This window comes from Lithobates pipiens, unplaced genomic scaffold (assembly GCF_037356315.1).
Source record: "Lithobates pipiens isolate NorthernLeopardFrog02 unplaced genomic scaffold, aLitPip1_a1.2 Scaffold_35, whole genome shotgun sequence".
Classification (NCBI taxonomy): Eukaryota; Metazoa; Chordata; class Amphibia; order Anura; family Ranidae; genus Lithobates; species Lithobates pipiens.
The window spans coordinates 24922435-24938017 of NW_027507811.1; the positions used below are offsets into that span (position 1 = coordinate 24922435).

The window sequence follows — 15583 nt, forward strand, 5'->3', positions numbered from 1 at the left end:
TGGAATCACCATTAAGATATTTGTATATTGCTATCATATCCCCTCTTAAAGGGGTTGTAAAGGTTTTTTTTTTTTTTCTACATAGGTTCCTCTAAGCTAGTGCATTGTTGGTTCACTTACCTTTTCCTTCAATTTCCTTTCTAAATGTTTTTTTTTTTGTCTGAATATCTCACTTCCTGTTTCTCCTCAGTAAACTTCACACCATCATCCGAGCTGGTGGTTAGTCAGCCAGAACAGCTTACTGAACAGCTTACTGAGGAGGAACAGGAAGTTAGAAATTCAGACAAAGAAAACAAAGAAAAAAAAAAACATTTATAAGGGAAATCGAAGGAAAAGGTAAGTGAACCAACAATGCACTAGCTTAGAGGAACTTATTTAGAAAATAAAAAACGAACCTTTACAACCCCTTTAAGCATCTCTTCTCCAAGGAGAATAAATTTAATGTTTATAGACAATTAAAAAAAAGATGGATTTTCCCCTATTATCATGCAGGACAGCAACCTGAGGGATGATTGGTTGCTCCTACGGGTCCACAAAGATTATCTTGAAATGGAATTTTCTTTGCCTCATCCCATAAGAACTGTCTCTACTAAATGAGAAAGTAGACCTTGGGGAAGTAGATTTCTTCTCTAGAAATACATAGGGACAACGAAACAGAAACAGGTTCCCAACTGTAGGATCTGGGTTTCAGCAATTATGAAGCCGTGTGTAGCCACAAAAGCCAACTATAACTCCGGGGGGGGGGAGAGTGCCCAGGAACACACTGCACCCCCTACCCACCACCAAAGTCAAACTGCTGCCCAGCTCACCAAACCACAGTGGGTTTAAACTTAAATGCATATGATTCGTGCTGGAGGCCACGCTGGACTAACTGGATCAGTCGATAGTCAGGGGTTGGTGATTGTGTGGGCAAAGAGGAAGAGGTCCCTTCCAATAGGTCATGCCCAAAGGTGGATAGTGGACCTTCTTGGGGGCTTGGGCTGCTACCTTTCCAATCCGGGCCTTTGGTCATTTTCGTGAGCAGTTTTGGATGCGGAAATTAATGTTGCTCTCCATTATGAATGGTAGCAGCGTTCCCCCATACTGTTCAGCCTCGACATTTTAGTCCACACACAACTGGAAGTGCTTCATCTCAGCCCAATCGAAGTAACATCATGCTACCGAAACCATGGCTTTGGCTGCACGTGTTCACTAAGCGGAAAGCCTCAGCACTCCATGAGGTCCTAGCTGCCCCAAAACACACAGGCCTCCTCTCAAAACCCCAAACAAGGGAAAGAATGATGATGGGGCTTACCAGCCAGGGGGCTCAGGAGTCAACCTCACACGTGCATAAGATTTAAGATCCTGGAACAAAAAAGGGGCTCCCTCTAATCAAGGCAGAAGTCCAAGGCAAACCTGAAAGAACACCCGATTAGAACACCTTTGGGATGAATTAGAGTGGAGACTGCGAGTCAGGCCTTCTCATTCAACATCAGTGCCTGACCTCACAAATGCGCCTCTTGAAGAATGCTCAGACATTCCCATAGACACACTCCTAAACCTTGTGGACATCCTTCCCAGAAGAGTTGAAGCGGTTATAGCTGCAAAGGGTGGGCCAACTCAATATTGAACCCTACGGACTTAGCCCTTGTACACATGGTCGGACATTCCGACAACCAAATCGGTCGGATTTTGTCCGAAACTGTTGTATACACACGGTCGGACAAAGTTGTCAGAAAATCCGATCGTTCAGAACGTGATGACATTATTTCGTTACGACGGGACTACGTTCAGGCTAGTAGCCAATAGCTTTGGTGTAGGAATTTGATCTGAGCATGCGTGCCACTTTGTCTGATCGGAATTCTCTACAAGGTCTGATTGGATCATGTTGTCGGAAAGTTTTATAGCCAAGCTGGAAAACTTGGTCCGTCGGATATTCCGATGGAAACAGTCCGATGGAGCCCACACATGGTCGGATTATCCGACAACATGGTCCGATCGGACATTTTCCATCGGAATGTCCGACCGTGTGTACAAGGGTTAAGACTGGGATGCAGTTAAAGTGGAAGTAAACCTATTGATTTAAACAGTTAAATAAAAAAGGCATGCCGGGAATGTTAACTGCACATTGGCTGTGCTCTCAGCCAAACTATCAAGCCATCCAATGGCTGGTGTCATAACGAATCACATGTGCAGCACAATAGCAGTTGAAGATTAAACAGAGGCAAAGATGGCAGCTTCCTTGGCTGAAAACAATAGGGGAGCTTACTTCCACTTTAAAGTTCATGTAAAGGCAGGTGTCCCAATACTTTTGGTCAGTGTGTGTAGAGATTATATATATATATATATATATATATATATATATATATATATATATATATATATATATATATATATATATATATACACACACACACACACACACAACTGTAATTTATATTCCCTTTAAATTATCATAAAAAAATCTTCCTAATCTTGTGCATATTATGGAACATTTTAGTTTTATTATTGTAATGTGGTCTCTCTTTTTTTATTTTATTTTTACTAATAATCAGTAAATTTTTTCCAGTTCAAATTGTTGTTGGAATTTTTCTTAAGACTCAAAATGTTTTGCCTTTTTCGGTTTCGGGATTTTTTTTTCTTTCTTCCTGTTGTGTCATACAGACAGGAATTGAGGGGAAAGCTACACAGCAATGGAATAGGATGGACAATGACCATGGAGGGAGATGTGCTTTGGGTTAAACTAGAGCTGGACAGAGGAACCATGTCCTGGTATATGGAAGAAACTACCTTTAGGTAAGAAGGAAGTCCTGGGCCTCAACACCACCATGTCCCTATGCAAAACCAGAAGGGTTCCATGCGGGATAAAACCTGTAGCAGTGGTGAAGGCTACAGGAAATACTACCTTTTGGGTGGGAGAGGACAATGGAATGTCTCTTTTATGGGTTCAAATGACTTAAAGGGGTTGTAAAGGTTCGTTTTTTATTTTCTACATAGGTTCCTCTAAGCTAGTGCATTGTTGGTTCACTTACCTTTTCCTTCGATTTCCCTTCTAAATGTTTTTTTTCTTTGTCTGAATATCTCACTTCCTGTTTCTCCTCAGTAAACTTCACACCATCATCCGAGCGGTGTTTAGTCAGCCAAAACAGCTTACTGAGGAGGAACAGGAAGTGAGAAATTCAGACAAAGAAAACAAAGAAAAAAAACATTTATAAGGGAAATCGAAGGAAAGGGTAAGTGAACCAACAATGCACTAGCTTAAAGGAACCTATTTAGAAAATAAAAAACAAACCTTTACAACCCCTTTAACTACTAAAGTTCTCAGGGAACAATGGTGGGAGTTCAAGCCGTCCTTCCTTCCTTTGCTACATAAACATATATGCATTACGTGAAAGCAATAAAATTCTCATTGGTATACCATAGTGTGGACTCTTTTTTTCTGTTGCCGCTGATCACAATTGTTCTTCATCAGCAACGCTACAAGGGTGACTTATTGGAATTTGGCTTTTGGAGAAGGGTATATGTTTTCTAAGTGATGAGATGGTAAGTAGATCATCTGCTGAACATTCTAGAACAGTGTAATGCCGCGTACCCACGATCGGAATTCTCGTCGGAAAAAGCTCTGATGGTTTTCCATCAGCGGAATTCTGCTCAAGCTGTCTTGCCTACACACGGTCACACCAAATTCCGATAATTTAGAACACGGTGATGTACAACACGTATGCGGGACTAGAAAAAGGAAGTTCCATAGCCAGTAGCCAATAGCTTCCATCTCGTAGTTGAATCTGAGCATGCGTGATTTTTGGCGTGTCGGAATTGCATACACACGATCGGAATTTCCGATGGAAAGTTTTTCCGTCTGGAAAATTTAGAACATGCTATCAATTTTTGGCTGGCGGAAATTCGGACAGCTGAATTCCGATGGAGCATACACACGGTCGCATTTTCCGATGAAAAGCTCTCATCTGTCTTTTTCTGCCCGGAATTCCGATCGCGTGTACGCGGAATTAGAGTGACATTAGAGCCAGAGGATCTAGTTTCTTGGCCTGTAGATGTCTAAAGGGTACAGGTGTTCACCATGGGGAAATAACGGACAATGAAGGGAGGTCATGATGACAGATAGAGAATAACACAATGATCCTGGCCAGGGGTCTCCAAACTTTCTAAACAAAGGGCCAGTTTATTGTTTTTCAGACTTTAAGGGGGCTGGGACTGTGGCCAGCAGAAATGGAAATTTCCCTGGCATCTGTGGCCGTGAACATTACCACATTTGGTATTAGGTGGAGGAATAGGGCCCCATCATTGGGAGGAATAATGCCCCATCATTGGTATCACTGGGAGGAATAATGCCCCATCATTGGTATCACTGGGAGGAATAGGGCCCCATCATTGGTATCACTGGGAGGAATAGGGCCCCATCATTGGTATCACTGGGAGGAATAGGGCCCCATCATTGGTATCACTGAGAGGAATAGGGCCCCATCATTGGCATTACTGGGAGGAATAGGGCCCCATCATTGGTATCACTGGGAGGAATAGAGCCCCATCATTGGTATCACTGGGAGGAATAGAGCCCCATCATTGGTATCACTGGGAGGAATAGAGCCCCATCATTGGTATCACTGGGAGGAATAATGGCCCATCATTGGTATCACTGGGAGGAATAGGGCCCCATCATTGGTATTACTGGGAGGAATAGAGCCCCATCATTGGTATCACTGGGAGGAATAATGGCCCATCATTGGTATCACTGGGAGGAATAGAGCCCCATCATTGGTATCACTGGGAGGAATAGAGCCCCATCATTGGTATCACTGGGAGGAATAATGGCCCATCATTGATAACCATGGGAGGAATAGGGCCCTGTTGTTAATTTCAGTTGGAGGAATATTGCTCCACGGGCCGGATAAAGGCAAGCAAAGGGCCACATCCAGCCCCCCGGGCTGCAGTTTGGAGACCACTGGTCTTGATCCTTTTTAAGTTTATCCAAAACTTTAGAGAAGATTTTGGCAGGTATTGGTGCTTTAAACTTATACTGCACTGGGGAAAGATGAGTGTTAAACACTTGTGTGTTTTTAATGTCCATAAAGGGACACTGGACATTTCTAATCTTCAGGTTATACTGCCGCCTACAGGAGAAATGGTCACTGGCAATTAAAAAATGTAAGCCAGCACAGGACAAACCTGCCTTCCTCCAACATGATTCAATCTGTAGCAAAGTAATACGGAGAGCATGGCCGTGAACACAGAAGGGTGAGACCTATGTCTTCAAGAAAAAGTTTTTACAGTGGGTACAACAGCCGCACATCACTGTAATTCCTGTGCGACAGCCTCAGCCTGGCTCCAACCAGTATACATCCCTCCCAACGCATTTCACCCCCACCTTGGGGTGGAGCAAAACACGTTTGGGCTGTGGCCTTGTTGGGGCCGGGCTGAGGCTGTCACATACTTTCCCACACAGAGCTTGCAGCAATGTTTGGCTTATGGGTCACTTTCCCTTAATACATTGATGTCTAGAGCTGAGCCAAGCTCTGTCCCTAGCTGGCACTCACAGCGGTTGGTACAGGGATTGGGATCCTTTAGAGTCCGAGCGACACCCACAATTTTTGCATTTGGTTCACAGTGGGTACAAAAACCCTTTTTTCTTTCTGATCCATTAAGGGACACAAGAGGTCTTTATCTTTGAGATGTTTAAAAGCAATTTATCTGAGGGGTGGGCAACAGGTAAACAATTCCTCATCAGTGCCCATCAGTGCCACCTTATCTGTGCCCATAAGTGCCACCTATGAGTGCCGCCTCATCAGTGCTGCCTATCAATGTCCATCATTGCCACCTTATCTGTGCCACCTATTAGTGCCGCCTCATCAGTTTCACCTTGTCAGTGCCACCTTATCTGTGTCCATCAGTACCACTTATCAGTGCCCATTAGAGCCACCTTATCTGTGCCCTTCAGTGCCACCTCATCAGTGGCAGTGCCGCCTCATCAGTTTCACCTTTTCAGTGCCACATTATCTGTGTCCATCAGTGCCGCCCATCAATGCCACCTTATCTGTGCCCATAAGTGCCACCCATGAGTGGCGCCTCATCAGTGCTGCCTATCAATGCCCATCAGTGGCGTCTTATCTGTGCCACCTATCAGTGTCACCTCATCAGTGCCCTTCAGTTCCGCGTCATCAGTGCTGTCTTCCAATGCCCATCAGTGCCACCTTATCTGTACCGATCAGTGCCGCCTCATCAGTGCCACCTCAATAGTGCCACCTATCAGTGCTGCCTCATCAGTGCCCATCATTGCCACATCATCAGTGCAGCCTATAGGTGCCCATTAGTGCAAACCTCATAAGTGCCACCTCTCAGTGCCCATCAGTACAGCCTCATCAGTGAAGGAGAAAAATTAACCCTCCGCAAAATTTTCTAACACTATGAAAAAAAAAATTTTTATTGCCCCCCCAAAATCAATGTGATTGAAGAGGATCTGCATCGCTGGAAGACATGATTCACAATGGATGTCAAAATGTGTGTTTACTTTACTGTTAACATTTTTGTGTGTAATTGAATAGGGGTGCTATGGATTGTTGGGGTGCGGATATCTAGAGGCCCCCTTATTTCCAAGGAGGCTTCCAGATTCGATAAGCCCCCTGTCCGCAGACCCCCCACAACCACCAGGTCAGGGTCTTGTGCTCATCAACCTGTGAATGAGCTGCCTTGTCGGAGGGTTTGGAGGGACCCCACACTTTTTTTGAGTGGGGTCCCCCCTGAAAAGACACTTATCAAGGAGGAGGGTCCTGTTATAGATTTTCTGGGGGTACCCCATTATTTTTGTCCTTTTTTCTGTACTGTGAAAGCAAAAGTGCTAGAGAAAAAGCATTTGTGGGCTTTATATTTCCCTGCCTGCCTTCATCCTTTTATATATATATATATATATATATATATATATATATATATATACACACACACACACACACACACACACACACATACATATACATACACACAGTATATACAGCTTTACTTTAGGAGTAACAGTGTTTTCTCCCAAGTCTCGTGGGCTACAACAAAATGGCTGAGGCAAACCAATCACAGAAGGGACTGCCTTTTACCAATAAAGCTGACCATTGGGAGGGGGGGGGGGTTGGGGGATGGGCACTATTGTTGCAGGAAGTGAATGGGACAGAGTTGAGAGCGATGGAGGAAAACTGCAGCAACCTGACGGAGAGGATATTACAGCTCACAGTGGAGATCATCTACCTGCTGACCGGGGAGGTGAGGAGGATTCTGGGAGCACCGCCAACACGTTTGTTTCATTTTATTGATTCCTGCCTGATAAAATACCTTTGCGCCAGTTTTATTTCAACGTCGCATTACCTGCAAGTTGCAAATGTGCACATTGTTTACAAATAAAAAAAAAAAAAAAAAAATTCTTAACTGACAATTTTTTTTTCTTAACTGACAAAAAAATTACCTGCAAGTTGCTAATGATGATGATTTTTTTTTTAAATTTCCCAATTTTTTTTTTTTTTTTTTTTTAATCTTCCTTTTTTTTACCTACAATAAAATAAATAAATTATATATATATATATATATATATATATATATATATATATATATACACACACACATACAGTATCTCACAAAAGTTAGTACACCCCTCAAATTTTTGTAAATATTTTCTTCTATCTTTTCATGTGACAACACTGAAGAAATGACACTTGTCTACAATGTAAAGTAGTGAGTGTACAGCTTGTATAACAGTGTAAATTTTCTGTCCCCTCAAAATAACTCAACATTATTGTTATTGTCGCTGGCAACAAAGGTGAGTACACACTTTGCACAAAGCAAGGTCCATAAAGACATGGATGAGCGAGTTTGGGGTGGAGAAACTTGAACTGGCCTGCACAGAGTCCTGACCTCAACCCCCATAGAACACCTTTGGGATGACTTAGAGTGGAGACTGAGTCAGGCCTTCCCGTCCAACATCAGTGCCTGACCTCACCAATGCACTTCTGGAAGAATGGTCCAACATTCCCATAGACACACTCCTAAACCTTGTGGACGGCCTTCCCAGAACTGGTGAAGCTGTTATAGCTGCAAAGGGTGGGCCAACTCAATATTGAACCCTACGGGCTAAGACTGGGATGCCATTAAAGTTAGGTGTCCCAATACTTTTGGTATTTGTGTCTGTATATTCTTTTTTTTTTTAAGACCAGGAAAAAACAATAACCTTTTAAAAGTTTTTGTTACCTACATACTTCCATTTAGTTCCCAAAAGCTGCTTGCTGAGGTGAGTCAGAAGGTCACCACCTGGGTGTGGACGGCTACCAAACACAACTCTGCCCTCAGGAGGTCTGGTGAAGACCAGGCGGCTCTTTAGGTTCTGAGCATCCGTTCTCCTAAGACCTCCTAATGCCGTGTTGGGTGGGCACACTGGGCTTGCCCTTCAGTGCCAATGGGTACCCAGACTTTGCAGTTCTTTCTAACTTCTCCATGGCCACTGCCTAATTGCTGTTGGAAAATGATGTTTTGGTTAGCCAGCCCATAGATTTACTTTTCTTTCTTTCTTCCTTTCAGCCATGGGTGGAAGAAAAGAAAATCGCTCAACACTGAATGCCTCCCGGAGCACTATTGTGTTCTGCTGGTAAGGGTCGCAGGGAGCATTACAGGCCGGCAGATCACAATGATTACTGCTAGCGGCTGTAGCCGCTGGCAGTAATCGTATGTAAAAAGATCCAATGGGCTGGTTGTGCCCAAGTTAATCACTGGATCGACTTGGGTACAATCAGCCTGCCCATACATGGATTAAAATTCGTCCAGTGTCTGCTGAAGTGGACAAATATTCATGTCTGGCCAGGTTAAGTCATGTGAAATTGGGATTACTTTTGCAGGCACTGACACAAATACTGGGGGTTCTGATTGCGGTCACTGACACCAATACTGGGGGTTCTGATTGCCATCACTGACACCAATACTGGGGGTTCTGATTGGGGCCACTGACACCAATACTGGGGGTTCTGATTGGGGCCACTGACACCAATAATGGGGGTTCTGATTGCGGTCAATGACACCAATACTGGGGATTCTGATTGTGGCCACTGACACCAATACTGGGGGTTCTGATTGGGGCCACTGACACCAATACTGGGGGGTCTGATTGGGGCCACTGACACCAATACTGGGGGTTCTGATATCAGTCACTGACACCAATACTGGGGGTTCTGATTGCGGTCAATGACACCAATACTGGGGGTTCTGATTGGGGACACTGACACCAATACTGGGGGTTCTGATTGCGGTCAATGACACCAATACTGGGGATTCTGATTGTGGCCACTGACACCAATACTGGGGGTTCTGATTGGGGCCACTGACACCAATACTGGGGGGTCTGATTGGGGCCACTGACACCAATACTGGGGGGTCTGATTGGGGCCACTGACACCAATACTGGGGGTTCTGATATCAGTCACTGACACCAATACTGGGGGTTCTGATTGCGGTCAATGACACCAATACTGGGGGTTCTGATTGGGGACACTGACACCAATACTGGGGGTTCTGATTGGGGCCACTGACACCAATACTGGGGGTTCTGATGGTGGCCACTGACACCAATACTGGGGGGTCTGATTGGGGCCACTGACACCAATACTGGGGGGTCTGATTGGGGCCACTGACACCAATACTGGGGGTTCTGATATCAGTCACTGGGGGTTCTGATATCAGTCACTGACACCAATACTGGGGGTTCTAAATGCGGTCTCTCACACCAATACTGGGGGTTCTGATTGCAGTCACTGACACCAATACTGGGGGTTCTGATTGGGGACACTGACACCAATACTGGGGGTTCTGATTGCGGTCAATGACACCAATACTGGGGATTCTGATTGTGGCCACTGACACCAATACTGGGGGTTCTGATTGGGGCCACTGACACCAATACTGGGGGGTCTGATTGGGGCCACTGACACCAATACTGGGGGTTCTGATATCAGTCAATGACACCAATACTGGGGGTTCTGATTGGGGACACTGACACCAATACTGGGGGTTCTGATTGGGGCCACTGACACCAATACTGGGGGTTCTGATGGTGGCCACTGACACCAATACTGGGGGGTCTGATTGGGGCCACTGACACCAATACTGGGGGGTCTGATTGGGGCCACTGACACCAATACTGGGGGTTCTGATATCAGTCACTGGGGGTTCTGATATCAGTCACTGACACCAATACTGGGGGTTCTAAATGCGGTCTCTCACACCAATACTGGGGGTTCTGATTGCAGTCACTGACACCAATACTGGGGGTTCTGATTGCAGTCACTGACACCAATACTGGGGGTTCTGATATCAGTCACTGACACCAATACTGGGGGTTCTGATTGCAGTCACTGACACCAATACTGGGGGTTCTGATTGCGGTCACTGACACCAGTGATGGGGCTTATTTTGATTCTACTTTTTCTTATGTATGCAGCCAAAAAATTAAGCAGTACCAAATTTTTTGGGTGTAAAGAAGGACCATAATAGAAGCAAATTACAACTTCTTTTGTTGGGAAATATTTATAGTGATTAGTAATCTCTCTCCACAGGATAACATAGTTGTGAAGAAGACATCAGGAGATGGAGACTACTCCATATTGATTCCTCTACATTCCTTACTGGTTCCAGGAAGAAATAATGAGAAGAAGATAGTAGAAGTCACCAAGAAGATCATTGATCTGCTGACAGGAGAGGTGAGCGGTGCCGGGAATTCTGGGACATTATCCAGTAACAGACAAGGGATGTGTCTGGATGGTGACTGTATCATTGTGTGTGTCAGGTTCCTATAAGGCACAGGTCTCCAAACTGTGGCCCGAGGGCCCTTTGCTTGCTTTTATCTGACCCTTGGGGCACTATTCCTCCCACTGACACCAACAATGGGGCACTATTCCTCCCACTGATACCAATGATGGGGCACTATTCCTCCCACTGATACCAATGATGGGGCACTGTTTCTTGTACTAACAACAACAACGGGGCACTAGTCATCCACCTAATACCAAAGACGGGGCATTGTTTACTCTCACTGGCCATGGTCTGGCCCCCATCAAGTTTGAAGGACCGTAGACCGGTCTTTAGTTTAAACGTTTGGAGACCCCTGCTATATAAGGTGTCAGGATGTCTCTGTGGAAGAGCAGAGGCATTTTTACTACTTTTGTTTTATTTTTATATTCAGAGTGAAAACTGGAGCAATATTAATGTTGGTGTAAAAGAAAAGATAAAAGAAGAGGAGGCGGATGGCGTGAAGAAAGAACTGGAGTATTTAGAAGGACACAAGGATCTCTACAAGGACGTCATGATGGAGAATCAGCCGCCCCTCACATCACCGGGTAAGAGGAGACTTTATTGTAAAGGAGAGAGCAGTACGGAGGCTCCACCTAGATCCCCCATCATCTGATAAACACATAGAAACAATGTATTCAGTCAGTGTGTGTGTTTCCTACAGATGGATCCAGTAATGGGAACCCACCAGAGAGATGTCCCCGTCCTCTGTATTCCCGGGATTCCACACAGGAAGGTCACACCATCCCTCATCATCATCAGGTTGGTGGAACTGAGCATGTTGAACAGTATTAGAAGAATATCATCTATCTATGTAGCCTCAGGATAATAGTGATTACAATCATTTTACGATTTTAGGGGGTAGCAGTGTTCAGTATCAAGACTGAGGTCAAAGAGGAAGAAGAGCTGTATATGAGTGGAAATCAGCAGTCTTTGAAAGAAGCCGAAAAAACTGTGACAATTACCAAGGAGGAATCGTCTCTAGATGTCAGCACAGGTAAGTATTATATACAAAAAAAAAGCAACACTTCACATTTCTATTTTAGATTCATTCTTTCCTATTTCAATGTATTTCCATCAAGTGTGCAAGTTAATCAAATGAATTTAAAAATCGGCAAGCTTTGGCGGTACTGTACAGCATATGAAAGATCCATCTCCATTCCTCAATATAACGTCATGTACCCAACAAATGAGGAGGAGATACTGTACACCATATGAAAGGTCCATCTCCATTCCTCAATATAACGTCATGTTCCCAACAAATGAGGAGGAGATACTGTACACCATATGAAAGGTCCATCTCCATTCCTCAATATAATGTCATGTTCCCAACAAATGAGGAGGAGATACTGTACACCATATGAAAGGTCCATCTCCATTCCTCAATATTACGTCATGTTCCCAACAAATGAGGAGGAGATACTGTACACCATATGAAAGGTCCATCTCCATTCCTCAATATAACGTCACGTTCCCAACAAATGAGGAGGAGATACTGTACACCATATGAAAGGTCCATCTCCATTCCTCAATATAACGTCATGTTCCCAACAAATGAGGAGGAGATACTGTACACCATATGAAAGGTCCATCTCCATTCCTCAATATTACGTCATGTTCCCAACAAATGAGGAGGAGATACTGTACACCATATGAAAGGTCCATCTCCATTCCTCAATATTACGTCATGTTCCCAACAAATGAGGAGGAGATACTGTACACCATATGAAAGGTCCATCTCCATTCCTCAATATAACGTCACGTTCCCAACAAATGAGGAGGAGATACTGTACACCATATGAAAGGTCCATCTCCATTCCTCAATATTACGTCATGTTCCCAACAAATGAGGAGGAGATACTGTACACCATATGAAAGGTCCATCTCCATTCCTCAATATTACATCATGTTCCCAACAAATGAGGAGGAGATACTGTACACCATATGAAAGGTCCATCTCCATTCCTCAATATAACGTCATGTTCCCAACAAATGAGGAGGAGATACTGTACACCATATGAAAGGTCCATCTCCATTCCTCAATATAACGTCGTGTTCCCAACAAATGAGGAGGAGATACTGTACACCATATGAAAGGTCCATCTCCATTCCTCAATATAACGTCATGTTCCCAACAAATGAGGAGGAGATACTGTACACCATATGAAAGGTCCATCTCCATTCCTCAATATAATGTCATGTTCCCAACAAATGAGGAGGAGATAGTGTACACCATATGCAATTTCTATCTCCATTCCTCAGTTTAGAATGGATGGTTCATCTCTGTTCCTCATCATGCATGGCTGACTCCTAACTGCAAAACATGAATAATGAAAATGTTATAATTTTTAATAATAAGAAAACATTTTCAGCAGGTGAGCCCAATGGATGGAATACCCCAGAGGGAAGTCTTATTTTATCTGGACATTATAACAAAGACGATAATGGCGTGGCACAGTGTTCTCCAGGAATAAGCATTGTTGCTCAAAATATGCAAAACAAACCTAACCATATGGTAAGATCAACAGGTTGGTTTAATTCTGAGGAGTCCAAAGATAAACCACATACTATTCTCCCAAATGTCCAACAAAGCCTTCACATTGCAGTGAAATCACCAGATCCTTCTAATTCCAAGGAATCTTCTCCCAATAATTTGCATCATGTTCGGGAATGTGAAAATTCATTCAATAAACATGACTTGGTTGTACCTCAGAGCATCAACACCATTGAAAGACGCTTTTCTTGTTCCGAGTGTGAGATTAGCTTTACAAAGAAATCACATTTTGTTCAACACCAGAGAACCCACACCGGGGAGAAGCCCTTCTCATGTTCTCAGTGTGGAAAGTCTTATACAGAGAAATCGAGCCTGAAAAGACACCTAAGAGTTCACACCGGGGAGAAGCCCTTTACCTGTACCAAGTGTGGAAAGTGCTTCTCCGATAAAAGGAACCGGGATAACCACATGAAAGTTCACACCGATGAAAAGCCGTTTTCCTGTCCCAAAAAGAATTCTCCACCAGAGAATAAACAGCACCTGAGTCCACTGAAAAACATATGGTGGAGTGTTGTAGGCTGAAGCGTTATGTCCATAAAACAATGGAACAATAAACACGAGGACTTCTGAAAGGATCAACCAACCCACTTGGAATATTTTAGATAAATTTATGGATGGGGTTGAGATGATTGGCGAGTTTCGCCCCTACATCCCCATCATAGCGTATGCTCAAGATTAGGAAGAGTTTATATGGGATTTTAAATGTCCTAGAATATTTATAGAAAATATAGGTTTTATATATAAGCCGTGCTAGCTGAAATAGCATTCAGACAAACAAGTCTGGAGAGGGCCGCGATGTGACGTCAGTACGCAGCCTCCGCTCCCTATACGCGTGTCGTCAAGGCATTGACTTTTTCAGTAGAGCCATGCGTAATGACATCACATTGTGGCTATCTCAAGACTTGCCTTCTTTTTTGCATACTTATCCTATCTGGTAAGACAGTCGGCGTTCTTTGGAACCCAAAAAAGCAGGTGTTTGATATAAAGGATTAAATGTGTCAACACCGCGAAAGTAATCTTCCTTAACACTGCTGGTTTTGACTCGTATATGAGGTGAGCAGCCTGTGATACTGGTGGAGAACACAAGCACTTTTTTGAATCTTTGCACTATTGGTGAATTGATAATCTTGGATTCACTTCAATCAGTCACTTGATAATTTTGATGAACTTTGATTCACTTTCATATATTTTTTGGACTTATTAGTATTTTTAGTTTTATTGAATATATTGGTTTACACTTTTGTTTGTTCAGTAGTGCAGCACTGTTTTTGTTAATTTTTTGCCCTACTGATAGCATGACACAGTCGGCCGGGTGGGCGTAGGAGCTGGAAGAGGACACACAAGCATGGCCAGACAGCAAGAGGTGAGCGGCAACCCTGATCTGTGAAAGCCCCCATGCGGACCGCAGTCGCTGCTCACCTCCTGCTTTGTGGCCCAGTCATCAACAGGCCACAGACCGGTACCAGTCCATGGCCTGGGTTAGGGACCCCTTCTGTACAGGACTATCGGCACTGGAATGCTCTTTTGCAGGTATGCCGGGGCAGCAGTAAAGCATGTAGTTAGAGCTAGGGAATTAGGAAAGTATTATGTCTTGCCTATTGGACTGTAAAATGTCTAACTTTGCACCTTTATTAAATAAAGTATTGAAAGTTTGTCCTTTCCTCGTCTGAAGTTACTAAAGTGGTGTATTGTAACTAACTGGTACACAGTTAACAAATGGGTAATAATACATTGGGGTATGAAGACATCAGTATAGAGTGGAGCAACGTGAGGACATAAGTAGTTGCCAACAGAAGTGTAACAAGCAGCCTTTCGGTAGCATGTACCATACCTGTTCTAGGTGGCACTGTCTCTAGTAGCGAAGGAGATGTGGTCACCACTCCTTCTGCCCTTGGTCTGTCTCTCATGGCAACAGGAGTGAATTGCACCACAGAGATTGCCATCCTGTACAGAGGTACAGCAGTTCCAGGGTCAAGTAGAATGCACGGCGGAGCCCGTGCAAAATTGCACGACAGGGGCCACTCCGCTACTGGGGTTGTAGTGGAAAACGCTGGACAGGTGGTTGTGGACATTGACTCAGCGTGCTCCTCCAAAGTGCAAGTTACTGTGAAAGTTGCGCATTGACACAAGAAACCGAGAGTTAACTGGAGAACAGTTGTAGTGCCAGTGTACATGGCGTACATTCATCACTATAAGTGGAGGCCCACCTTAAGGTTGAGTATTGCCCCC

At 44.1% G+C, this 15583-nt stretch overlaps 2 protein-coding genes across 3 annotated transcripts in view; both read left to right on the plus strand.

Annotated features, from left to right (window-relative positions):
• The window catches only part of LOC143956205 (uncharacterized), a 58596-nt gene that overhangs the window by 12987 nt on the left and 30026 nt on the right, over nt 1-15583 (plus strand). The window lies entirely within an intron of this gene.
• On the plus strand, nt 7036-15015 carry LOC143955417 (oocyte zinc finger protein XlCOF7.1-like). The gene is made up of 6 exons (XM_077465468.1): nt 7036-7239; nt 10569-10712; nt 11195-11348; nt 11465-11562; nt 11659-11797; nt 13176-15015. The coding sequence occupies exons 1-6, from the start codon at nt 7036-7038 to the stop codon at nt 13874-13876; spliced, it is 1440 nt and encodes a 479-aa protein (XP_077321594.1). The 3' UTR covers nt 13877-15015.

Excerpts from the sequence above, each read along its gene's own strand:
- LOC143955417 (XM_077465468.1), top strand. The coding sequence starts at position 7,036 with ATGGCTGAGGCAAACCAATCACAGAAGGGACTGCCTTTTACCAATAAA. Across the intron at positions 11,349-11,464 it reads GCCGCCCCTCACATCACCGG|ATGGATCCAGTAATGGGAAC; the intron begins GTAAGAGGAGAC and ends TGTTTCCTACAG. Across the intron at positions 11,563-11,658 it reads CCATCCCTCATCATCATCAG|GGGGTAGCAGTGTTCAGTAT; the intron begins GTTGGTGGAACT and ends TTACGATTTTAG.